Below are 27,640 nucleotides of genomic sequence, written 5' to 3'. Positions count from 1 at the left end.
CTATATTCCCTCCCCTGGGTCTATTTTACATACTTTTCTCTCAGACACCATAAACAAACAAGAAGCATAATTGGTGATGTGTGTGTGTGTGTGTGTGTGTGTGTGTGTGTGTGTGTGTGTGTGTGTGTGTGTGTGTGTGTGTGTGTGTGTGTGCATGCGTGCACGTGCGGCTACAGTATGTATGTATGTGCGGCTACATGTATTAAAGTGTGGTAGTGTGCGTGTGCGCCTGTACACACATTTACTTGCATTTGTAAAAACTGGCAAGCTGGGTGGACACACACACACACACACACACACACACACACACACACACACACACGCACGCACACACTAAACATAATTTCTCATAACATTCTAATATGGTTCATTTTCAGCTATCAAAACACACATGAAAAGAGTGTTAACGCTGTCAACAAGCGAGCATGGGATGTGGAACCGCCGTTTTCATTCTCAATATGTCAAGGTTGGGGTGTATTCCAGCAGAAAGAGGGAGAGAGAGAGAGGGAAAGAGCGAGAGAGAGAGGGAGAGAGAGAGAGAGAGGGAGAGGGAGAGAGAGAGGGAGAGAGCGGGAGAGAGAGAGAGGGAGAGAGAGAGAGAGAGAGGGAGAGAGCGGGGGAGAGAGAGAGAGAGGCAGGGTTAGAGGGAGAAGGAGTGTGGTTCTCCATCCTCTGCTCTCCAGAGAATCCCATCATGAAACGGCGGAGGCACAAAGAGCTCAGAGCCTTCCACCGAAACCCAGGGACCTTTTTATCCCAAAGCCGGAGCATCGCTGGGGCAACAGCGCCACCCAGCAGGCTGGCACAGGTACTGCAGCTGCGGCTGCGCCAACAGCCAGCCTGTGACCTGGCCTGTTTCTCCCTCGCACACACACACACACGCACACACACTCACACACACACAAAACACAAGGGGGGACATTCAATGATCAAAATATCAAAATGAGCAAAAACAATTCAAGTCAAATCCGTGTGTGTGGGTTTAAGACGACCCCCCCAAAATTCCATCTCCCACCAGAAGCCACCGCACCAGAGAGGTACACTGTAATCAAAGGCCTCCACAAAAAGACTCTTCTGTGTGGGAATCTTATTGGGCGACACCAACCTCCCAGCACAGCACACACACACACACACATGCACACACACACGCACGCACACACCAACACACACACACACACACATGCACAAACACAATCAAACTAATTACAATGTGTCCTTTCGCTTTTGTCCTTTTCACACTGCCTCCTTTTTAATTCCCACCAAGAAGACATCAAAAAGGGGTGTGGGGGGATAGGGTGGGTGGGGTGGGGGGTATGAGGGGGGTATGGGGGTACTGAGGGATTCCCCCCTCCCCAAAGAGACACACAGCAGTGAAATAACACGGCGGCGTGCGCGCGCGCGCGCGTGTATCGCTGTCGACTCTCCGTCCTCATTTAAATAAGCGCCAATGCTGATTTTCTAACAGAAATATTGGTACTAGTGTGTAATAACAATGAAATAAGAGCCTGTGAAAACTCGCAGCCTGCAGCAAGTATTTAAAATATCATTTAAAAAGGGCTGATCTGTCATTCAGAGCGGATATGGTATCAGACAGCATGCTTGTCATTCCCCGGCTATAATCTCCACGCCACGCCGAGAGAAACACACTGTGTGTCTGCTGGCAGCGACGCAGAGAGCCAGGAAGAATAGGAAGGGGGGGGGGGGGGGGGGGGGTGGAACAGGGGGGTTTGGATGGGGGGGGGATTTGACTACTTATTTTTCTTCTTCTCCTCTACGTACAGTTGGTTTTCGTCTGCTATCGGGCGGCAAGATCTACGGCCTATTTTAAGGAATATCACGGATTGAGGAGAGAGAGAGAGAGAGGAGTTTCAGACCGTGGAATGTGGAATGTGGGGAGGAGGGAGAATAAGAAGAACCAGAAAAAAAATCCAAAGCTATGAAATGATCAGATGGAGAGGGAGACGATGGAGCAGCTCGTCCTCACAAGGAAAACAACATCCTTGGGTCGGTTTTCAAGGTGGTGGTTTATTAAAACGGCGATGTTTACGAATGCGACCTCTTGTGGTTGTATGAGTAAGTGCATGCGTGCAGTGTATACAGGAGCTGTAGCCAGGAAGTGGCGGTGACCTCTGGCGGTCTTTAACGTAACGACACAGTGTGACAGTGAAACCGCTCGCTGACGCCGACACGTACTTATTCTGACATTTCAGTATGAGGACGTGTTGGACGTGTTGGCGAGGAGACGGTGACTTCTACAGAGAGGAGAGGAAGATGAAAGAGAGGGAGTTGTGAAATGAAGGAGGGTCTCCTGGACCTGGACACACACACACGCACGCACACGCACACACACACAGACACACACACACACAGACACGTTTGCAACATACACACATTAGGTTTTGGTTAGTGGTGTGGTCTGGACAGGAAAGGGCTGGGGCCGACGCACTCAGCAGGACACGGACCTAGGTCACCACACACGCACACAAGCGCACACACACACACACACACACACACACACACACACACAGTGCCAGGCCATCCTTACCCACCTATCCTGTTGCAGTGGGGGGTCGGAACCAGCCTGGAACCAGCCACACACACGAGCACGAGCACGCGCACGCATGCACACACACACATGTATGTGTATGTTCTCCAGAAGCACACACACTCGTACACTCTGGGCGGAAACTGGCTGTGACATGGCGTCCCGCAGCTCGGGCCGGGGGCTCTGAGGTTGGCCTGAGCCATCTATCATACAGCCAGGACACCGTAACCCAAGACATGAGTGGCAGGGATCACACACACACAAACACACACACACACACACACATGCACAGACACACAGAGACACACAGACATAATGCACACATACACACACACACGCACACACACACACACACACGCACAGAAACACACACAGAAACACACGCACACACACAGACACACACACACACACACACACACACACACGCACAGAAACACACACAGACACACACACACACACACACGCACACACACAGACACACGCACACACACACACACACCGAAGAAGAGATATAGGTTTTGTGACAAATGAAACACACATGGACACACTACAGCTGACCAGACAGCCTCAGTTAGAGCTACACAGTTACATCAATATATGGCAGCCTGGTGAGTCGCCAGAATAAAATGTCGGCATTGTACGTTTCTGCAATCCACGGATTCGTATAATATCATGTTCCCAAACCAAAAATATGTTGATCACGTTTCTACACAGGCCTACTGTACGTGTAGGTCAACGTTATATGCTTCATTGTTGTCTTATTGACCTGTAAGGGGTTGAACCGGGCACATTTCAGAAAACTTAGTAGTTTCGATTTTTCCCCCCCGTTTTTTGTTCTCCCTCAAGATTATCTGGAAGACTTTTTGGCTTGGTTTGAGCCTTAAACGTTATATTTGTATTTATCGAAATGTCTACAGAGAAAATGGATGCGGAACTTAGATAGATAGATAGATAGATAGATAGATTTATTTGATGATCCATTTAAAAAAAAAAAGCCATACATTAAATGTACATGCAATTCTAAAAAAAGGCATCAGGATAACACAAAAAGTAAATAAAAAACTTAACTCCGTTGTGGTCCTTGCTCTTAGACATACAGTACATTCAATATACAGACATAGCACCACACATACTGTAGTTTCATAATACAATCTGGCTATCTAGTACTACAACTAAAATTACTCTATTACAGCATAACAAAAGAAGACTAATTAAAAGTAAACAACACCCCATTTCTGCCTAGTCCCTTACTCAGGAACCCTATCTAGCAGCCACCTCTTAAAGGACGGCTTTACCGTGGGGAATATGAATATATATCAATCTCACGCCCCTAAGGTTTTAGAATCCGTTGAAATTTTTTGAAATTGGAGCTTCACTGCCTGACCTATCAGGCATCTCTCACATTTTTAGGGAAGCCGGATGACGCGTTACGCGTCACCCGGCTTCCCTCCCCGCTTGCGGAACTCGAGCGCCTATGAACTACAAGTCTTGTGAGCCATGGTCCCGCCTCTAGAGGTCCTCCACGCCCCTTCAGAGCTCTCGACGAAAAGCAAAAGGCAGCCATCTTGTTCACCCGCATAGCATACTGTAGCTAGGTTAGCTTTCCATAGGTCCTTGCCAAGAGACCATATCTCTGGAACGGAAGCACCAAAAGACACGGGACTGGCGGCATTGGAAAGCTCGTCAAATTTTACATCTAGTAGTAGGTGAGTTGAAGTAACGAAATCAACGCTGAGCAATGTACCCATTTTTACACATTTTTACAGAAAATAGTTACAACATCAGATGCGCGTAACTCCTACGAAAATGCCTTAAAATGCATGAAAAAAAATTTATGAAGACATCTCCCGACATATATACTACCGTTTACATTTGGTGCAATTTGGAGGCAATTTTATTTTCGATTTATTTCTTCTTCTTTGTATCTTTTATTGTCGAAGCCTTCTTCTTCTTCTTCTTCTTTGAGTTTTATGGCGGTTGGCAAACATATATAGTGCATTACCGCCACCTACTGGAGTTTGATATCAGCCAAATGCCTGAGGGGTGGGCATGAAAACGAAGGCCACGCGAGCCCAGTGCATTGTGGGAAATGTAGTATTTCGGGTCCCCGCACCCGCCCCTCCCCTCCACCACCCCCCCCCCCCTCCACACAGAGTGGATTTCTGGTGATATCTCTGGCGGGAAACAACCAATTTCAAAAATTTCAACGGATTCGAAAACCTTAGGGGCGTGAGATTTAATATATATTCATATTCCCCACGGTAAAGCCGGCCTTTAAGTTGAACTTTAAAGGTGCTTTGACTTGAGGCCTCCTTAATATCCAGTGGGAGCAGATCATTCACTGGGCCCCTGGAAAGCAAAGGAACATTGGCCAATTTTCCGTTTGCACCTAACTGACTGTACAGTAGGTTGGCTGGGCTAGCTCTGGTGCTATGGCTGTGTGCTTCTCCTACTCTGGTGAGGTAGTTTGTGAGGTATATCCATGACTATCTTATGGACCATTGTAACTTACTTCCCGGGAAAATTACGTCACGAAAAGTCATGTGCCTGTTGAGCTCTATAATGACTGGTGTATCGCTGCTGCTCTGTGGGAATAAAGCCCTGGTTCTCATGCCGTCTCCAGCCAGCTGTGAACCTAGCCAAACCAGACGCTTCAAAATGGTTCACAAACCAATAGAGAGGAACGAGTCCGGAAATCATCGATGCTAACACTCCTGGTTCTTCACTGTTTTCGCCTATGGGATTTTTGAATGGGTTTTTGGCGCAATGCTTCTAATAAGGTCTCTGGGCAACGCAAGCTTAATCAAACGCGAACCAGTGTTTAGTAATATCATCTTCACACATGAGGACCACTTTTATGAGTTTTGAAGCTTTTACGTGTCGTTAAAAGGGCGGCTAGCTAGCAAACGGCTGAATGAGACTACACTGTTGAGTCGACGGGGATATTATACGTCAATAACGTCATCACTTCAAAGGACGAACATGGAAATTCTCTTTCCCTCACCTGGTTCAGCCCGTTCGGCCCGGGGTAATCAGTGCACAGCAGCGCACACATCAACAACAGTCCAGGTTGAGTGCTGACGTGACGGGGAAGCCTATGCGACACTGTGTGTAGTTCTGGATTAGCTTAGCACGAGCTTTTTACTTCTAGGGCTCGCATTTATGCTTCAAAACTCATGAAAGTGGTCCTCATGTGTGAAGATTATCTGGCTGAACACTGGTTCGCGTTTGATTAAGCTTGCGTTGCCCAGAGACCTTATTTGAACCATCGCGCCAAAAACCCATTCAAAAATCCCATAGACAGAAACAGTGAAGAACCAGGAAGTCCGGGACTTCCGCGTTCTGACTACAAAAATACGTCATCCCTCCGGCTCTCTATGGGTGATGTCACACTCACTCCATCCATCTGTTTTTACAGTATATGGTCTAAATGCTGTTTCAATGCTTTTTCCACCCTGACAAGAACATCAATACTTGACATTTTCACATACTATACATAAAATACTTCAATCAATTTATCACTGACTAATATAAGACAATAGTGATCCAACCTATATCCAGTTCACGAAAGCTTTGACATTTGTTGTTCTAAACACTTTAGTGTTCAGTACAGTACACTAACCCTTTCCTGGGAAAAATCCTCTGGCACACAGGAAGTGATTTAAATGTGTCAGGAATAATGATCAGAAGAAGTGGGCAGTGTGAGCGGTGATGCCACCATAGAGACACTGCATGAAATAGGCCACGCCCATCACGGGGGAAAAGCTCAGTTCATTTCCACACACCAGCGTCATTTTCCTTGAATTGAACATAGCTAAAAGCTGTTGTGTGGTGGGGCTGCGCAGACAACAAATGTAAAAAATCGCCAGTTAAAGTTTTTTTGTACTCCTCGGCACAGGTGCAAGCAAAACACTAATGAGGGTTTCAAACTTCCATGATTGGAATTTGGAAACCCTCATTAGTGTTTTGATCGCACCTGTGTTTATTCTGCCTTCTCGACACAAAGTGGCCCCCCGGGAAAAGGGTCTATTGCTCAAAAGTGTGTTAAGGTGCGTTCACACCGACCTATTAAAGTTAGTCGCTGGCGTCGAGTTTACATACAAAGTCAATGCAAACGAGCGATTGAGCGTATATTCGCCTGGGAGAATAATCGCTGGGCGTCCGAGCGGCAGAGACAGAGCGATAGGGAGAAAATACGCTCGTCGCTCAAGATGAAATATTCCAACTCGAGCGAAAATACGCTGGCATCAGTCGCTCGCTGTTCAATGCTGATTGGCTGCCGTGTGAGAGCGAGTCAAGGATCACTCTGGCTTGGAACAAACCGCTGGTTTATTGTGTGGCAACAAACCGCATTGACAGCTCATTGACAGGCTGACAGCTGACATGAAGTGAAGTCTGTACTACCGGTATGCCAACCCGATCTCCAAAAAAAACGTAAAATAGGAACGTTTGTGGACAAACGTTGCTATTTTACGATGTCGGCTAAGAAATTGTAAAATGGGAACGTATGCGTCTACAGCGGTGGGCGGGGTTTGGGCATGTTTTATGGAGATTTTCTGTTTCTAACCCCTCCCCCTACTCTAATCCTCACCCTAACCACTCGGAACGTTAATATTTTACGTTTTTCGAGCCGAAATTGTAAAATAGCAACGTTGGTCCACATCGTTGGTATTATACGTTTTTCTAAGAGACTGTGTTGGGTATGCAGCTCGCATTAGGAGCACGCTGATAGGCTTAGCTTGTAAACAATGACGGTGGCTCGTAGTGGACAAACAGCATGACATTGCGTAACGTTATATCCCCCACATGTCCGTCATTTCGTGTGCCTGTTGATGAGCGATTTAAACAGAGCGACAGAGCGATTCCAAAGGGTTGAATCAAGCGACAGAGCGAAAAATAAATATCTCGGTGTGAACACAGCTTTAGCATGCTAATGAGCACGCTAGAAATGAGGGCGGGGAGCGCACGATATTTCTAGTTGCCATAAAACACCAGCTACTGGCAGCTTCACTCCCATATCGGCGTGACTAGTTAGCGGGCCGCTTCACAGCCAGCCGGTCCACCATCAAGCCTTCAGCTTGAGTAAGTGTCCCACTTCATTTGTAAAACACCACCTCTCTCTCTCTCTCTCTCTCTACCTTGAATGATACTGAACGTTACTTCTACCAGCTAAATCTCTTCTCTCTCTCTCTCTCTTTCCACCATTCACGGCTATCTGAAACTCCAGCCTGGCCCCCAGATTGATGGAACGGGTGCCCTCTCATTTGGGGCCCGTGGTGAAAAGTGGCCAGTTTAAGGGCCCACTACTGTATTTTAAACGCTCCAGAGTGTTCAAGAGACTGATGGGCCCCCTAGCTAAAACCCCCATTGGGGGGGAGAGAGAGAGAGAGAGAGGGGGGGGGTATAAATCTGCGTGGCGGCAGGAATCGATGGTTTCTCTCTCCCTCCTCGCTGCTATCTCATCTGCAGAGGGCTGAGGAGAGGCCGGCCGCTTTAAACGATCCTGACCTTGTCCGACATAAATAGTCAGAAAAGTCCGGCGAGCAGATAGCTTTGTGTAGGGCTCGGGGAGGGGGGGGGGGGGGAGGGGGGTGCATTGAGATAAGGGGGGTGGGGGGAGATAATGCCCTGGCATTACTATATCAGAGTCCGTGTCACTGTCTCTCTCTCACACACACACACACACACACACACACACACACACACACACGGACGTAGCCATGGGAAACATCCTCGCTCTCCCTTCCTTCCATCCGTCCTTCCTTGCGGTATCTCTCCCTCTTCTTCTCTCTGATCACAGAGGAAGAAGAAGCAAGCAGATGAGGAGGTATAAACGCCATAGCAGCACACTAGAGGCCATTTTCACAGCAACCGTTTTGAGGTGGTACAGGAGGAAGTAAAACAGGTGTAACCAATGACATTAACGAGGGCCCCCCTGGCACTGGAACACCTAAATGGAATGGTGACGTTCATGAATGGTATTGGTTACACCTGCTTTACCGCCTCAAAATGGACATTGTGGTCGGGGTGGATGGAGGACGTAAACACAAGTCCCCAGTCATGGTCACAGCATTTTCATGTGTACATTTCAACGCTGAGTCACATTTTGTGTTTTTTTTGTTATGTAATTAAGCCTAAAGCAAACCATAACCTAACCTTAATTAACCAAGTTGTTTTATCTGCCTAAACACAACCAAAGTTGTTTTATTCGTGTTTAACGTCAGTGCTGTGAGATCTATTGGTTGTCACAGGCTACCGTAGCCTACCGCTCTTGGCTAACTCATAAAGTAACTAAGAAGTAGACTATTAAAACTGCGTCTTCACTCATCGTCATGACAGTTGGACAGGCAGCAAGGTTTTCAAATGAACTGCTGTATTGTTTCAAATTAACATTGAGGTGTCAATGTGTTATCATTACTACTGTAATTTGCTACTGGTGTGTCAGCTAGAATTAGCTAGACATATTCTCTGTGAAGCCCTCTGGGACATGCTTGTGAATTAGGGCTATACAAATAAACTTGACTTGACTTGACATTGAGGTTGTAGAGTTTGATTGTAGGAGAGGTGTGATGGCGTCCCGGCGTGTTAAGTCTACATTGAAACCCCGAGTCCCATTTAAGGAAAGGGAGGGGAGGCCAGGAGTCAATTGGCTCCGACGAAACCCCCCAATCTCCTCCGCTGTGTGAAGAAGACGTGAATGTTTCAGAGTTCAGAACGAGAGGTCTTTTATACGGCGCCCTCTTCTTCTTTTGAGTGTAATGCGGCTGTACCTGACAGCAGCGCTGCCCGGGGTAAAGGCACCAATCTCTGCCTCCATTGTCACCTGCTGCTCTAATCATTTTCCGCCCGTCATGCCACAATGGAGGAGGGCGATAACGATAACGAGGGGAAGCTAATACAGAGCGGCGGCGCGGGGCCCCCCGAACACAATGTTCGGATGTCTTCACTCGTTCACACACACGCGCACACACACACACACACACACCTTCATACACACACACCTTCGTACTTAATGCAAAAACACACACGCTCGCACACACACACCGGCTTCTTTTTTCCTTACAGTCACTCACACGCACACCAAGATGTGACAGCCATTTCATTGCATGCTGCCAACTGTCAGATCAGCCTTGTGTTTCACAGTGTGTTTCACCTTTACAGGTTCATCATAAGTCATGATAATAGGAGAATAACAGCGTGTGTCTGTGTTATTTCTCCGCTTCATTGAAAGTAGCAGCTTTTCATCATGAGTCTAGTGTTTTTAATTAGAAAGTCGCCGGTTCAAATCCTGGGGGAAACTATTGCCAAATTGTCCTTAAAGACGACCTGAACCCAATGTGACGCGAGGCTGGGAGGCGTATCAGACTGAAACAAATCTTGTCTGAGATGACAGAGGTTTGAGAGCCAGGCCATAGCGTGTCGATGATTTGATTTGACAATTCTGGGGACTGGATTTGGCGTTGGCCAATCCTGGCTTGTTCCGCCCCCAAATCGAGTGGGATTCAGCGTGTTGTGGCGCTACCTGAGTGGGATCCGCAGAGAACCAGGCAGCCAGCTGCTTCCCTGTGGCCCGGAGCGGAGAATCCGATGCATGAGTGCTGCCTGCCCGCCTGGAATCTCCGAGGGGCCTAGGTAAGACCCGCGGACGTTAACGTTATTCCTGCAATGCAAGTTTACATTACATTACATTACATTACGTCATTTGGCAGACGCTTTTATCCAAAGCGACTTACAATAACACATTTTTGTCAGCAATAGAGCAATCAACTATGCAACACAGTCTATGACAACTACAACATCTGAAGGAATAGTGGTAAAGTTAAGTTAGTATTTTTTTTTTAGAGAGAGAAAGAAGTTAGTTCAAGAAGGGCCCAGATGGAGCATGAAAAGGTGTGTCTTTAGTCTTTTCCGAAATATCGGCAGTGATTCAGCCGTCCTGACTGAAGGTGGAAGCTCATTCCACCATTGAGGTGCCAGGGACGAGAAGAGTCGCGATCGGGATGAGTGACTTTTTAGCCCCCGTAGCGAAGGAGGGGCGAGGCGTCCTGCACTAGTGGAGGAGCGAAGGGAGCGGTGAGAGGTTTGGAACCTGACCATAGATTGCAGAGGGTTTAAGGAGGGTTTAACGAGCCAGATTATGTCTTTGCATTCTACATCAAATGAAGACATTACAGTTTGTTTTATTTTGTATGTTACATACGTATTGGCCAAGTTATTAGTTAGTTTATGGGCTAGAAATTCTGCCAGATTACAAGCACTAGGCGGCCATCTTGCCTGCAGAATTTTCTCCTCGAAATGAAGATTGACAGCTGCCATGTCGTGATATGATTGGTTGAAATTGGGTAGAAACTTGATAGTGCATCATTACATCACCATACTGTACATTACAGTTATGAATGAAATGCTGAAAAATTAACTTTTGATGTGAAGAACTAAATAAATTGGATTTTTGTGAATTGTTTTGCATACATTATTAAATAGGTGCACTGAATGGTATGTGGTATGTGAACAAAAAAAACTAAACCCCAAAGCCAAATGTGCATAAAAACCTTGGCCCAGTTGCACAAAGCACCTTACGTTAAGATTTCCCTTAGAGTCTGAGTTAAGGTGTCCATAAAATAGAATCGGCTGCACAAAACATCATTAAATCTTCTCCATAAGGTTAAACATTTGAAGGAAAACATAAGCACAAGATTTAAGGGTGTTGTGTGCAGCCGGTTCTATTTTATGGACACCTTAACTCTGACTCTAAGGGAAAGTCAAGTCAGTTTATTTGTATAGCACATTTCATACACAGAGGCAATTCAAAGTGCTTCACATAAAATGGTTGACAGGAAAAGAAAAGAAAAGAAGAGAATAAAATGGACATTTAAAAGCATCACAACAAAACTTAAAAAAAAAGAGTATAAAAAGTGCATTAAGCAACTTCATTAAGCAGCAGCTTCACATAAAATGGTTGACAGGAAAAGAAAAGAAAAGAAGAGAATGAAATGGACATTTAACACATTCACTGCCAGCCATTTTTTTTTACTGTAGGTAGCTTCTGCCAGAGGGTTTTTCTGAGGATTCTGGCTCATCTTTCAAGACCCGAGGATTCTTTTCTGCTAAGATTTTGTGAACACAAAATATCTCAAAAGAACTAATAGAATGTGTGCTTTCTCTGTCTAAAAGAGTTAGTTTGTAGAGTTAGTAGTTATGTAGGCATTAGCACTTGAATACAGCATGGTTTCAGCGTCTGAAAATTTAAGCTGAGATAAATAGCTTTTTGTGAAATTCGATAGAACAGTCACTTTAACCATTCATTTTTGGCATCAGTAAGACGTCAGACATCTAAACAATAGTTTTGAACAGTAATTTCCTCCATAACAGCAGGAAACCCCCCTCTACTTCAAACTCCTCCCTCCGTGTGTGTTCTTCTTGGCTGCAGCGGGCGTGTCACAAGCGAGTTGCTGCTGCTGCTGCTCCTGTCTGCTGGCGGCCGCTGGGCAAGTCTGGATGGGCTCGCTCGTTTCTTGGGGTTTCGGTTGAGAAACCCCAAGAAACGGGGTTTCTTTTGCGATTCTGGTCTTATTTATGCTGCGTGTTTCAAAGTGTGTTGCACCCATAATCTATTATGCAAATTTGCAATCCCCCACCGCCAGCAATCAGCGCAAAAGCGAAAGCGTTTTCGCCAATCCATTTTACAGTAGAGAATGGTTTCATCGCGCGTTCCCCTGCAGTTTTGGCTCGGCTTTTTCTAGAATGGAGAGCACTGTCGCCACTTAGTGGGTCGGTGGAATGGGTTGTACACGTTCGGTGGCTTCAATATTTATATAAGAGATGTATTTTTGACGTATTAACACGTCATTGGCAGTCAACCGTTGGATTTTTTTTGACGTATCAACACGTCATTGGCAGTGAACGTGTTAAAAGCATCACAACAAAACTTAAAAAAAAAAAAAAGAGTATAGAGTATAGAGTATTAGCTTAACCTAAGGTGCTTTGTGCAACTGGGCCCTGGCATCTAATGGTAAAAGGCATGCTGCAGAAATGGCTATCTGCTATTGATAGTATTCTGTTACATCACCACATGGCCATCTTGGTAGGAAAACAACAGGTGATTGTGATCAATTAACAGGTGATTACAATCAAGTGACACTTGAGCCAATGAGCTGTGTGTATTGTAGCGCCATATTGGTAGGAAAAAGGCTTGTGACATCATCAGAATACTATGAATTGGCTACTCTTTGGTGCTAAGCGATCTTCTCACCCTCTAGAGTACAACTGGGAGGTGACATCACCCTCTAGACTACAACTGGGTGGTGACATCACCCTCTAGACTACAACTGGGTGGTGACATCACCCTCTAGAGTACAACTGGGTGGTGACATCACCCTCTAGAGTACAACTGGGTGGTGACATCACCCTCTAGACCAGTGGTTCCCAACCTGCGGTACGCGTACCGTAGGTGGTACTTGCGACCCCTGCTGGTGGTACTTGGAAGGCTCTGTGAAAAAAAAAAAAAAAAAAGTTTTTGTGCAAAATCCATGGTGGTCATTAGTAGTAGTTTTCAAACATGTGAAAGTGAAATAATAATAATTATTATTAATATTATTGGCAGTGTTTCTCAAGGTAGGTGGTACTTGCGCCCCCCCTGCTGGTGGTACTTGATCCCTGGAATCCCAATGTTTAAATTATGAAGTGGATCAAAACGGGAGGGAATCGTAAAAGAGCTGTAGTAGAGGAGAGCAGCAACGATGAAGCACAAGGAGGTGAAGACAGCAGTCAACCCAGCACAAGTGCAGCTGCTGCAGGTTGCACATAGGCTGCAGGTTGGAATAAATTTGCCTCCTGCGTGAACTGTGCATAGCTGAATACAGGCCCGTAGCTACCATTGAGGACACCGAGGTCATGACCTCGGTCCCCAGATCTATTAATCTGTCATTGATGTTTTAATGCGACAGTTGATCGGAAATGCAACAATTTGCTTCCTCTCTGTGTGCTATAGAAGAGAGATAACTCACAACATTCCGATTTTGCATTGAGGCTAGATTGGGGCTAGACTTTGGGGACAGTTCTATTGAAGTGAATGGGTAAGTAACTCCCCTGTAAGTGATGTTTGTGTAGATGGGCCATTGTATTTAATTGAGCAGTATTCTGCCATGTGACCTGTATGCAGAATATAAATTATATCATATGGGGAGACATTTATTTTTTGTATCATTTTAAAGCAACAGCACAGTAAAGAGGATATTAATCTAACATGATGTATGTAGTTCTTTATAGATCTAGCCTCTTCATTTTGCTCTCAAAGTGCACCAGATTGAAGCATTTTACTTTAAAATGGACAAAATTTTCTATCCGGGGGTGCACAGCCCCCCCTGGTCCCCCCACGCCGCGCTAAAATGACCTCGGTATTTCTCAAACCCTGGCTACGGGCCTGGCTGAATAGACTGTATTTTAACGTCGGTCATATGGTGGTACTTGGAGAGCCAACTACTTTCTCAGGTGGTACTTGGTGTAAAAAGGTTGGGAACCACTGCTCTAGACTACAACTGGGTGGTGACATCACCCTCTAGAGTACAACTGGGTGGTGACATCAGCTCCCCCCCCCCCCCCCCCGCATTTTCTTTTGTTTTTGCTCCAAGTGAAATGTTGGTTGAAATTGGGTAGAAATTTGATAGTACTACCTGACGTTAGCAAACTGCAGATGACTGTTATGAATGAACTCTTGATGAATGAACTTTTGATATGAAAAACTTTGGAAAAACTACAGAAATTGAATTTCTGTGTGTGTTTTTTGGCATACATTCTTAAATAGCTGCCTTGTATAACCAGGGATGTGATCCAAAATAGGGAAAAATAAGAAAAAAGAAAGAAAAGAAAATAATTTCAGCTCGACTTAAAGGTCAACACTTGACACCTGACTTACTTACTTTGTGGCTCTCAGGTGTGAAGACACAACTGTATGGATGTGAAGGGGAGTTACTGGACAGTCAACGTTGCCTTGATTAAAAAAAAAAAAAAGCATTAATAAAAGACAGAAAATTCACACCTCCCCCAAAAAGACTACAGAATTCCCAAATGTACAGAGCCCCCCGGCCCCGCCATCCGTGTGATCCAGGATCATTGGGCCTTGCCTGCCTGCCTGCCTGCCTGCCTGCGAGGGGGAGATGAGAGGCTGCTGCTTTCTGAGTGCGTTTATCAGAGTCTGGCATCGCTGTAATTTCAGTGTTCAGATGCAATCGCTCCCCGCTCCCCTCAGGAGTAAACAATAACAAGCACAAATACAATAAACAAACAAGGCCTGCAGGACATGTACGCACACGCACGCACGCGCAAGCACACACGCACGTGCACACACACACACACACAGATTCACACATGCGCAAAAACAAAGGCTGCACACGTGCAAACACAATCTCAACTCACACTCGTAAACAATAACGCAAATGCAAACTGCAAGCACCTTGTACCACCAATCTTTTTTTCTTCAGTTTTCAGGTTTCAGTTTTAAATCCTAGGATGAGAGGAAGCCTAAACCTCTAATTCTATTTCTGTCTGCCCATGGACTGTCAGAAGAAACAGTTGTATCTATATAGCAAAAGAAGCTGGACTCAGATCAGATAGTAGATTTTGTTATATAAGTGGAGAAATTAACCAGAACTAAACGTTTCCTCACACAAAACCAACACAATACTATGTTATCTTGCTACAGTATTATACTGCTGATTCCTTTGCATCTCGCTTATTTGCAGGCGGCTTCTTGAGGAGTTGAAAGACACCTCATTTGTTATCAAACAGCACCGCCTGGTGGACTTTCAGTGAATGGAGAAGTGTGTGGAGGGTGGAGGAGGAAGGGAAGAAGGCACCCAGCTGAGCTCTGGCTCCAGGACCACTTACTGACCCAACTATCATCACACATCACACACACATCACACATCACACACACACACACACACACACACACACACACACACACACACACACACACACACACACACACACACACACACACACACACACACACACACACACACACACACACACACACACACACACACACACACACACACACACACACACACACACACACTGCTGCCATGCTGGTCCAGTTCTACACAGCCATTGTTGAGTCCATCCACACCTCATCGATCACCATCTGGTTCACCGCCTCCACTGCTAAGGACAGAGGCAGACTGCAGTAGATCAAACATATTGTAGGTGAGAAATACAAGTTCTTCCTTATTGATGCCTGTCTGGAAACTCCCTTTTGTCCTGCCTCCCCCCCTCCACAGGAGGGTGAGAGGTCAGATCTGCTCCCCTCCACAGGGAGGTCAGAGGTCAAGCTCAGCTTCCTTTACAGTTGGAAGGATGTCTCCTCTAACCACTAGTTTATTTCCTGTGGCAGTGTTTCCTAATACAATAGCTGAGAGGAAATAGATTACGCTCCAGGTTTGGACTCCAAACTGTTCCCTAGCAACAGACTTTCCCATGAAACCATCTATAAACTTTTCTCAAGAGGCAGAAATAATGTCATTGGTTGAGTTAAACCTCTGTGGGCGGGGCAAAACAACCATACATTAGACTGAAGCCAAGTGAAAATGGTAAAGGCTATAAGAGAGTACGAAGCAATATTCTAAAACTCTAGTGCTCTTGATACCTGAATCGGAAATGCCAATAAGCCATTACTATTTAAAGTTTTGATTTAGATCTTGACCAGAGTTCCTTATCGTTATTCTCATTTGCCATTTTACTAATCTTCCTTGGCAATCAAGCTTGTCATTTTTGATTTAACAGAGCCGTCCTTATATAGAAAAGTCTACTGTAAATTAACCTATATAAATGGTCAGTCCCGATCTTGGTGCTATTTCACACAAATACATTGGAAACTCAGGTTAAACTGGTATATTGGTTTTCCACTATTGTCTTTTATTAAAAATCAGCTATCTGCCAGTTGATGTCACCCACCTGACATAATGGAGGTTCCTTTGTTCATCAACAGTTGTCAAGAGCGTCACCCTGTAACACCTGTAGTGAAACCTGCACACCTAGAATTTCATTACTATGATTTTCAACATTTGGCTTTCAAGTTTGTGCAGTGTCCCATGATGGTCTGAACGCACTTTCAGAGGCTTTCGGGAGGAGACACTGTACACTTGTAATATTTGAAATTAAATATGAAAACTGTCCAATTTAAAGACTGAATATCAGCACAAATTATCGGTTGATATCAATTGATTCCTACTGAAAACCATGTTGACTATTAAAATTGCTACCAAGAAGTTAACGGTTATTACAAATAAATATAAAGTAGGGATGCACCGATATGAAAATTTTGGCCGATGCCGATAACCGATATTAACATTGCTGTTATGGCCGATAACCGATATTTACCGATGTCGATATGATCTGTATAAAACCTAATTTTTATGATCATCACATTTTGTACATACTGAAAAACACATGTTAACACTGAATTTGAAAAAGTAATGCATTTCTTTATTTCCAAAACTTTTGGAAAAGCCCATAAATCATAGATTTACTGCATTATTTCATCTCAATGTGAAGAATTTGGCTGATAATGATAACCGATATTAACATTGCAACATCGGACCGATACCGATATGTTAAAAAATTACTAACATCGGCCGATACGGATACGATTGCCGATATATCGTGCATCCCTAAGATAAAGAAAACCTGAATCCCATCAGCAAATCTACACATGGTAAAAAAAAGTAAAGCCAATCTACATGGCTGCCATTAATCCTGATAACATTCATTTCATGTCTTATGTGTATCTAAAAACTCTATCCCCTGAATGCTGTAAAAAACAACAACACTGACAATAACATGTCAAGGCGATGACCCTTTGAAAGCAGTTTTATTTCTCCTTTAGCATCAAGCATCACCTGAGGAGGATGAGCTCTGTATGGGTCAAGCATCACCTGAGGAGGATGAGCTCTGTATGGGTCAAGCATCAACATTCATCTGTCATGGTCACAAGAATTGATTGTGAGGCAAAACACATACAAGGGACTTTATGAGAGGGTATAACGTTTCTCTGTAAGAGCTTTATTTTTTCCATATATTTTACAAATAGAACTAGAAGCACAAATCATAAACTCGACGACAGCTGTCTGAAAGTACTTTGAAGAAGTATACCGGAGCTATGGACGATGGAGACGACGATCTGGCCCGTTTATCTGCAGAGGCAAAGAAAAAGCATAGTAAGAAAAACGAAGAAAAAAAAACAGCCACTTCAGACATGAGGACGGCGTCTAACGGGGGGTGAAGACTCAAAGAGATTCTGAAAAGCTAAAGGGTATCAAGTCTATTATTATATCAGAGGATTTAATGGTACACACATCTAGACCCAAACTAGCCCAGAAGGGATCTTAGCGCTGAGGCGACAGTCTACTCTAAAGACGTTACCTCCTCTGTCAAGAAAGACAAGCCTCAGTGCCTGGGTTCACCAGAGGGTGAAAGAGAGGGAGCAGATGAGGTCAGAGGGGAGAATTAGTCATGAAAGAAAAGCTTTTGGAAATTAAAAAAGACATGCATAGGAAAGAGTCTTTCTTTTTCTTTGGGGGGGGGGAGGTGTCTCAAAGATCACAAAAGTTAGCGGAGTGAAGAAAGAATGAAAGACGGGGAGAGGCGTTTAGGAAAATCCACAAAATGAACTACGGAAAACGGGAGGAATGGCAGAATGAAAGAAGAGGTAGAATGAAAGAGGGAGAAAGATGGGAGGAATGGCAGAATGAAAGAAGAGGTAGAATGAAAGAGGGGGAGGAAGACGGGAGGAACGGCAGAATGAAAGAAGAGGTGGAATGGAAAGAGAGAGAGGGAAAGACATTCAAAATGCTTACAGAGCGGCGGCTCCGGAGATGATCTCGATGAGCTCCTTGGTGATGACGGCCTGTCTGGTACGGTTGAATTTGAGGGTCAGCTTGTCGATCATCTCAGCTGGAGGGAAGGGAGAGCAATCCAGTGTGAATCGGTGTTAAATGGAAGGGTGAGAAAAAGGCAAAGAAGTGAATGGGGAAGTGTGTGTGAGACAGGACGTCCTGAGTCTCACAGCCCCTTTATATTGGACAAAAAAAAACCTTGCACTAACATCTTTGTGAAAATCAGCATTCACTCCCAGGTTCAAAGACTCTCCAAAGGTGGAAAGCTGTGAAGGCGACACCTGGGTGGACGCACTCATTTTCCCCTCTTTTCCGGCGCGATGCTGCATCGGTACCCCCGAAAATGGACGACTTAGTGTTTCCCACAGGCTGAAAATTTACTTTCTTTACGGTTAATTTAATTACTTATAAATTGTCTTTACATTGTGTCCAATGGAACCCAACTGGTGGAATATGCAATGAAGTCTCTGCACTGCACTCGTGTGAACTTTGTGATTGTTGAGGAGCATTAGAAGTGTCTGATTGAAAAGTATGCTATTAAAACAAGGATGTAGCTTAGTTGAAATAGACAACACATAGTGTCGCGTAGCCAATGATACTGTGGTGGAGTGAAGACTACATAGGCGGCTACATACAGTAGGCTAATTATATTTGTCTACAGGTGCGTATAGAGCGCTGTCCGGAAGTAGCACTTGGGTTCATCAGAGGAAAAGTCTATGTGGATTTAACATGGGGATTTCGCTTAAATGCATAAAATAAGGTCTGTGGTTAACAAAAGTTTATGAAACTGCTGCCTTTGTTGGGATGCATGCAGAACAGGTGCGCTTCCTCAATTGCCTGCTTGGCTGTGGGTGCTCAGCTACAGAAGATACTTGGAGAAAACAATCACTCCATGAGTGGAAATAGCAGCACTCAAACGAGGAGCACTTTTATGACTTGTGAAACGTAAATGCGTTTTCTTAACGAGATTTTTAGAAAATGCGTCAAAAAGCATAAAAGTGATTGACGTTTGTGAAGATCATCGTGCTGACACAAAGTCCGTACGCAGTATCATAAACTTTTGTTAACCACATACCTTATTTAATGCATTCAAGTGAAATCCCCAGTCTCAAACCTCATAGCCTTTTCCCCCTTAGAACCAACATGATTTCTGGTTAAGCCTACAAAAATACATCATCCCTGCGCCTGCGGTACTCTATGGGTAACCATAGGTGAAATCAATAATGTCTCGATTATGAACTTACACCAAGTGATTCACTCTTCAGTAGGGCTGTCACTTTTTCCAAAAAATAAAGTTTGAACAAACTTTAATTCGTCCGATTATATTAAAAGTTAATTGCCGCTGCCCACAAGGTGCGCTTGTTTAACATCGTCCACGCGTCCCGATTGAGTGGAGTTTTCCTTTTTTATTATTGATTTTTTTTTTTTATTCCAACAGATAATTAACTGCTCAATTTTTTTTGACATGTTCGAAGTAACTTTCAAATTTCTAAGAAAAAGTGACAGCCCTGCTCTTCAGTTATAGAACACTATGTTGTATGCTCAGCTTGCCAAATGCGCTGGCAATGTGTTCAAAATGGACTTATTTCAGTTATTACTTTGGACATTATTTTACCTCAGACATACGGCTAGCTTCTGCTTTGGGTCAACTGGCTCTCCAAAGTTCTTCCTCCTCTTCTTCAGGTGTGATGCTCTGTTCCAGTAGGGACTCAAAAATGTGCCACAGACATCCTGAAGTACAGTAAGTCCGATAGCGGCCGCGGTACAACTTCAGCTCTTATAATAATGATTAACAACTTATATTATTTTACGATGGGTTTCAGAACGGGAGACGGACTGTCAGGTTGAGTACAGAGCTACTGCATCACCAAATGACAGACAGGAGGCATTACAGAGTTTTACATCAATTTCTATCCATTGATTAACCGTTGATGTTGTGCCGGCCATGCAGATATTGTGGCACTGCCACAGTTGATGTATTGGAAACAATGGCAACCTACTGGTTTATTTTTTAAGAATAACAACGTATCTAGGCTACGTGCTCATGGATGAGTGCAGTGCGCAACCTGGTGACAGCCGCTGAAAACAGCTGGAGAACAGCTGCCCAGGGTCGGGAGGCAATGTATAACGAGTCAATAGACCCCTTTCACGGGGTTTCCAACTTCCAATGATTGGAATTGGGAAACCCTCATTAGTGTGTTGCTTGCACCTGTGTTTACCCTGCCTTTTCGGCAGAAAATGGTCCCAGTGAAATAGGTCTATCGCCTACTTTAGCGGCTTTACCCGCATTTAAAGAAAAACTGCATAGGGTTCATTTCGATGTAAAAAGGGTCTTACAGGCGTTCTTGCTGGCGCTGTCCATGGCGGTCATCCTGGCGCTCTGCTCACTGGTGGTAGACTCCTTCATGCCAAAGTAGATGATGTTGACCAGGGCGAACTCCTGGTAGTTCCTCAGCACATCGGCGTCAATGTCGTCGTAGATGCCCATGGTCTCTGTGGGGGGGGGGGGGGGGGGGGCAAACATGCATAATCACTGGCTGGGACGTTCAAGACTCGAAATGTAAATCCCGCTCTCCAAGTCCCACACCTTACCTGAATTGGCGACAATATCGTTGGAGAATACAGGCTGCTTGGTCATCTTGTAGGAGATAACGGATCTGTGTGAGGAGAAAGGGAGGATGTACAGCTGCTGTACCATTTTAAAATCATGTGAAACTGATGACACGAGAAGCAGAGGAAGGCCTTCCACACCTGAATTTGTTGAAGAAGACCTGGCCCTGGTCAAACTCGTAGCCGGAGTTCAGCAGCTCACTGGCGACGATGGAGGCATCAGTGAAGGTGGGGGGCTTGCGGCCGACTTCCTTGCAGTTCAGCATGATGTGCTTTGAGTGGGTCCTGATGAGGAAGAGGCACTCATATTCAGCACTCACACAGGTTCTGCCATTTTGCTTGAATAAAAACATCTTACAGGTTTGCGGCATTGGAACATGTGTGACATCATAAATATTAGTGGCAGATTTCTGTAATCTATACTAGGATGGTCCTTACTTCCAAGACTGGCCATCTATTTCTGAAATTACATTTTTGTCAGTTGGATGCATTCGTAATTTCGTTTCTGCTGTGCCTTGTGTATAGCTTGCATGACAATAAAGTTGAACTTGAACTTAAATGAAAACAGTATATGTTTGTTCAAATTAGGGACGCACAGAATTTGGGCAGATACCGATAACCGATATTAATATTGCCGTTGTGGCTGATAACTGATATTTAGTGATGTCGATATGATCTTTGGTGCATACTGAAAAAACACATGTAAACATTGTGAATTGTAAAAATGTATGTCTTTCTTCATTTCCAAAACATTTAGAAAAGCCCATAAATCATAGATTTACTACAATGTTTCCTCTCAATATGACATTTTTGGCCAATACTGTTATTAACATTGCTGTTATTTTGCTCATCGGACTGACACCGATATATTAAAAAATGTATAACATTGACAGATACCGATATGATGGCCGAAATATTGTGCATCCCTAGCTCAAATGGATTTAAAATCTTCATCGTCTTCCCCCTTTGAATGACTGGGAGGCTGTCTGTGCTTCCGTACCTCTGCAGGATGCCCCTCAGCTTGTCTCCCACATTGACCACCATCACCTCCTTGCCAGCGCTGCTCAGGTTGGCGATCTCAGCTTTGATGGCCTTGGCCACGCCGGAGTGGATGGCGCCGCAGAGACCGCGGTCCGACGACACACCAATGATCAGGTGCTTGGCTTGCTTGTCCTCCGGGGCTTTGATGTCAGCCTTCTCGTACAGGGCTAGACCACAAGGAGACGAGAACGTTTACTGATCCACTGAACCCGGCTGATTCAAACGGAAAAACGCGCTACAACGCCAAAGCCCTCGCCGTATGCGCCGTTTGAGGCAACTCAATAAACTCCATAAATAGCTGAGGCTACACGACCATTAGTGCAGCTCATCAGCAGATTCAAGAAGACGAGAATTTATTCCGGGGCCCATACCACGAATGGAGGATAAACAGATCCAGGATCTGTCCCATTGATCTGGTTCGACTTGAGCAGACAATCGCAATCGAGCTAAACGATACCACGGAGGTGGTTATCAGCTGGGTCTGTCAATTTAGGATTTCCCTATCCAGCTCTGAGCTGACATTAGTAAGCAGATATGCTTGGTTGGGGTGGCTTTTGGTGTTTTGTGGTAAAGGCGGCTCTCCTATTGACTTTGTCCTGCCAGGAAAAAATACTGAGGATCACTCTCCGAGTGAAATCACAAAATGTATTCATTTTTCTGGGGACTCCTCTGCGACCCCCTTGTCAAGCAGACATCAAGTATATACTGTAGGTCTAGCGGCGGTCGGCAATGCTCTAAGTCGAGGCTGACGTTGTAGGATGTTTCCAGCTTCAGGAAAAGCCCCTCTGTCCATCCGCAGATTGACACTGCACCATGACAGTAAAACTGTACTACCTGAGAAGTTCCTCTGACAGCTGTCAAGTTACATGGAGGCAGGCTGTACATACCAGGCCACAAGGTCAGGGTTTGGCAGAGGAAGCCGTGTTGCAGTTTGATTTGGTTCGACATCATAGAAGACACAACTGACACGGTCACGGAATCGTCATAGATGATGACCAAACTATCCCTGATTGCTACTACCTGTGAGCTCCTGAGATTCAGCTAGAGACTGACAGAGCCAGGCTGACCACCTGTGCCTCAATTTGTTCCAACTCCCCTTTCCCCTTGATTTTAGAAACGTGTTTTTTCTTGTTTTTTTCTTTTCTTTTTTAAGACAAGGAAACATTATGGTTCATGTATATTTATAATAGCTGGATGGAGGGCTGTAAAGGATAGTGGGACTATTTGCAGAACTACAGAGAATTACAGAACAGAAGGTAGGAGTAAGACAGGACGAGACAGAGGAGTTTAAAAGATGATTGAGATATATCCAAGGAACAATTTGAGGGTGGATGATAAGGGGATGACATCCCACTTGTTAACAACAGAATCAAAGGTTTGACTCAGGACAGCATGAAAAAGCAGCGTATAATGCACACTGGCAGATATCTATAGCACATAGGAAATGACAACATTAGACAGCTGAAACATGCAGTTGTTTCTTCCAGTCTTATTTGTCCATAGTACATATTTATCCCCAGTGTCCACAGTGTGAGGAGGTGGGGCCCATGAACTACAGTCACTGTGGCAGCCATTTTGGCCAGTGAGGTCCACTGAACAGAACACACTGAATTTGACAAGGCTGCGGAGGAAATGTATTTTTAATAGGAAATAAATACATAATACATACCCACAGCACCGGCGCCATAGACTCTGGCGGGCTTCAGCTGCCTCTCAGCGCGAGCGTACTTGGCAGCAGCCACCATCTTCATGGACTTTGTGATTTTCTGGATGTTCTTGATGGACTTCAACCGAATGGTTACTAGAGGAAGAGACGACATCACAAACATGAACATTGTTGACACCTCGCTTATTAGCAAACATGCACTCCTTGTAAAACAAGTTTAAAGATCATGTATGACTCAGTAGGATACTCTCCAATTCAGCATGCATGCAATACGTCACCAACCAACACTTATTTCAATAACTTTTTATATATGTAGGGGCGGCTGTAGCTCAGGAGGTAGAGCGGGTCGTCCATCAATCACTTTGGATAAGAGAGGTCGGTGGTTTGATACCCGCCTCCTCCAGTCTGCATGTCGAAGTGTCCTTGGGCACTGGGACACTTAACCCCAAATTGCTCCCGATGGTTGTGCCAGCACCCTGTGTGGTAGCTTGCTGCCATCTGTGTATGAATGTGTGTGAATGGGTGAATTCAATGTACTACTCACTGTAAAGCGCTATATAAATGCAGGCCATTTACGATTTAGGAGTTCTTCTGCAGTTATTTCCAATTGTATCTAACCAAAATACACTGTGTTGACCAGTGTGAACCAATTCCCCTAGTTAGTTGAGATTCATTGAAATGATTTTTTTGTATGCCCACTTTTATAGTGGTTCCTAGAAACAAAGTCTTAAGCCATGTTATACAAGGTATGTTAAGCTGTCAACTAGCTAGCCCCATAATGTGACGCCGCTTTATACTGTACTTACTGTACAGTAAAGCGGCGCCACACAGCGTTAGAATCCTCAAATAGGTGGACAAGGCTGTTCAAAAAGCTCTCCTACCCGTACAGCCTGCGCTGAATTTACAGCAGGGTGTGTTTGATCTTACTAACATGGTGCACCGCTGCACGCGGCGAGCAAACAACACATGCAGTCACACGGAGATGGCGGCTGTCAGTGATCAACGCAAATCCAGCGCACCTGGGAAGTAAAACATGTCATGAAATACTCAAACTCCCAAGGTTCCCGTCGGCACTTCTCCTGTCCTCAATATGGCACAGGCTGTGCAAAGACTGCTTCTAAACGGTTGTTTCACGCAAGCAGTATCATTTTAACAGCGCCGGTGTTCCGGCTAAATTACTGGCTTCACTAGGCGGACGATCATATCTTCGGATCTGCAATCGGAGGTCGGATACGGGTAGGAGAGCTTTTTGAACAGCCTTGTCCACCTATTTATTGAGGATTCTAACGCTGTGTGGCGCCGCTTTACTGTACGAGAATATTTCGGAGTACAGTAAGCGGCGTCACGTTATGGGGCTATCAACTAGCAAGACCACATACTTAAGTGTTTTCTTGGGTTTTTGTGATAGTGGTGTGATGGTAGGGTATTGGTGTGATTGTAATTAACCGTGTCGACTAGCTGCACAAAGGTTTCCATTTCATGCATAATAAACTATCTTGATTATTGATTAAACTGACAAAGTCATGAATCTGACTTACGAATAGAGTTTAGTCTACTGATCATAGATGTTGTATGTTGTGTTATTATCTTTTGGCTATCATATTGTGAGACTAAGGAATATCAGTGTGATGGTAAAGGTCAACAAGATGCTGTTATAGAATGTGTAGTGTACAGAAAAGTACTTACTGTCCTTCAAGGTGACCATGTTCCTGACCTGCCCACTGCGAACACAAACAATGCATTTAACTTGGAGCTTTTGCTGCTAGCATTGTCATCGCTGCAAAACAGTTATCGCATATAGAAATATAAGGCTTTATGTTGAAATGCCATTTTACCTCACTACTACGCTGCATGCTTAGCAAACGTCAGCTAGCCACACACACAGAGTAGTGACAGACAGAAAAGGCTTTTTGGTCATTAGTAATTCTACTGGCTGTGTGTTAGATTATGTGGTGAACGGATTTGATCTCGCATTGAAAACACGTTAAACCGGTGCCAGTTCATCACTAACACAATGTCATAACGTTTTTAGGCAAGTTAAATGTCAGTTTAGCTAGCGTTAGCTTTAAGCTAATAGCTTAGCTTAGCTGACTGAACTTGGACATTCCCTCTGCAGCACACTGCTGTCATTCATTAGCCGTGGCCTGCAGGTTAGCATGTCCTTGTAGTCAATAACTGGGTTTACCAGCGACTACAACTAGCAGACTCAATCTAATGGTGTACCTGAACTATAAATACAAAAGACGCAATAACGTTGGCTACATTTAAAATCAACTTTACCATTGTGGGGCAAATACCAGCGCGCTGGTCCTGGCGAACATGGTTACTTCTATGAAGGTCAGACACGCAGGACTGCGCATGCGCAAGTGTCAGCAGCAAAATGGAGGAATGCTGCCTTCCAGTACTACCAGAAATGTCGTATAAACCCATTGCTTTCACATGAACAAACAACAAAAAGTATCATTTCTCACGAACTGAGTGGTAAAAGCACATTTCGTCCCGTTTTTATTCATATAGCTAACCCCAGCATCTGCGGAGGGGTATTATCATACACATGATAATAAATAATAACCATCATCATCATCATTATGTATCTCTCCATACTATAATTAAACAATTAAAAAATTTTATCTGTGCAATGTTTTATTATACAGCAGTTTACTAGTTACCTAACATTACAGACCCAAGTACAGATCAAATGAAAATGCTGTTCTTTCAAAAGACCCCCCCACATGCAGGTCGGGCAGTGGAGTGACACTGTGGACAGAGAGCTCATGGGTAGTGAGGAGGGTGAGGACCGTGCCTCCTGGCATCACTGTGGCAAACCACTCAGCTGACCATCAGGGTGATAGTCTATTAATCTGTGGCCACTTCTAAACCTCATGTCCATGTGAAAAGAAACAGCCTTTTTCTAACAATTTGTTGAATCATATCGTTTTTTTTACATAGAATTTTGTATAGCTCATATAAAAGGCTCTATTTGAATTTCACCTAAAGCAAACCACCATCGGTCATTTACCATGGTTGCTTAATTGTCTGTTTATACAATGTGGGTGATCTGGGGTGGGCAAACCGTTTCCCCCTCTTCCTTTCAGGCAGAGGGAAAAAGGTGAGAAGACGACAGCCAGGCAAGTTATGACCCCTCTCATCTTTCAATCACAGCCTCCACGCAGAGGTACAGAGGTACAGAGGGCACAGCCTCCACGCAGAGGTACAGAGGGCACAGCCTCCACGCAGAGGTACAGAGGGCACAGCCTCCACGCAGAGGTACAGATGGCAAACAGATGAGTCTTTAGGGTTTTTTTTGCGATCCAATTTTTTTTATTAATAGATTCAACAAAACAATTTCCATAACAAAAAATAGAAGAGAAAAATAATAATAACAAATCACAAAGTCAGACATTTTGAACACGTCAACAAAACGAAAGAGCCAAAAAGAAAAGAAAAACAGACAAAACATGAAATGCACCACCCCCCACCCACATCCCAAACACAACACGCATACTCACACATACTAGCATATCCTCAATAATAAACCTCTACAATCTCACACACACACACACACACACACACACACACACACACACACACACACACACACACACACATACACACACACACGGGGAACATCATATCAGGGAATGTTACAGATCAAAAGAATCTGGTAGAGAGAGGATCATTCTAAGAGCTCTTTGAGTGAATTAGCAACATTCTGCCAATTGATCGAGGTGGATTCACTTGCACTGTTAATTCTGGCAGTTGACAACTCCAAGTACACAACATCCAGAAAGGAGAAGACCCAATGTCTGATGGTGAGAGAGTGAGGAGGCTTCCAACGTAACGCAACCATCTTTTTAGCAGCTGTAATACCAGCTAGTACACTACACC

At 44.5% G+C, this 27,640-nt stretch overlaps 1 protein-coding gene across 2 annotated transcripts; it reads right to left on the bottom strand.

The window, feature by feature from the left end:
* Window positions 1–17,574: 17,574 nt before the first annotated feature.
* On the bottom strand, window positions 17,575–26,113 carry atp5f1c (ATP synthase F1 subunit gamma; the record flags this gene model as incomplete). Of its 2 annotated transcripts, XM_083650940.1 has the most annotated exons (9): window positions 26,033–26,113; window positions 25,439–25,473; window positions 23,756–23,887; window positions 22,046–22,253; window positions 21,187–21,330; window positions 21,028–21,092; window positions 20,773–20,928; window positions 18,397–18,493; window positions 17,575–17,733 (listed from the first exon to the last, which is right to left on the bottom strand). In XM_083650940.1, the coding sequence occupies exons 1-9, from the start codon at window positions 26,110–26,112 to the stop codon at window positions 17,730–17,732; spliced, it is 921 nt and encodes a 306-aa protein (XP_083507066.1). In that variant the 5' UTR covers window position 26,113. The 2 variants fall into 2 exon arrangements, with proteins under 2 accessions (XP_083507066.1, XP_083507067.1); XM_083650941.1 differs by lacking the exon at window positions 17,575–17,733 and having other exon boundaries at window positions 18,393–18,493.
* Window positions 26,114–27,640: the final 1,527 nt, after the last annotated feature.

This window comes from Poromitra crassiceps (assembly GCF_964638095.1).
Source record: "Poromitra crassiceps genome assembly, chromosome: 2".
Classification (NCBI taxonomy): Eukaryota; Metazoa; Chordata; class Actinopteri; order Beryciformes; family Melamphaidae; genus Poromitra; species Poromitra crassiceps.
This window is presented reverse-complemented; position numbering and strand designations above follow the sequence as displayed.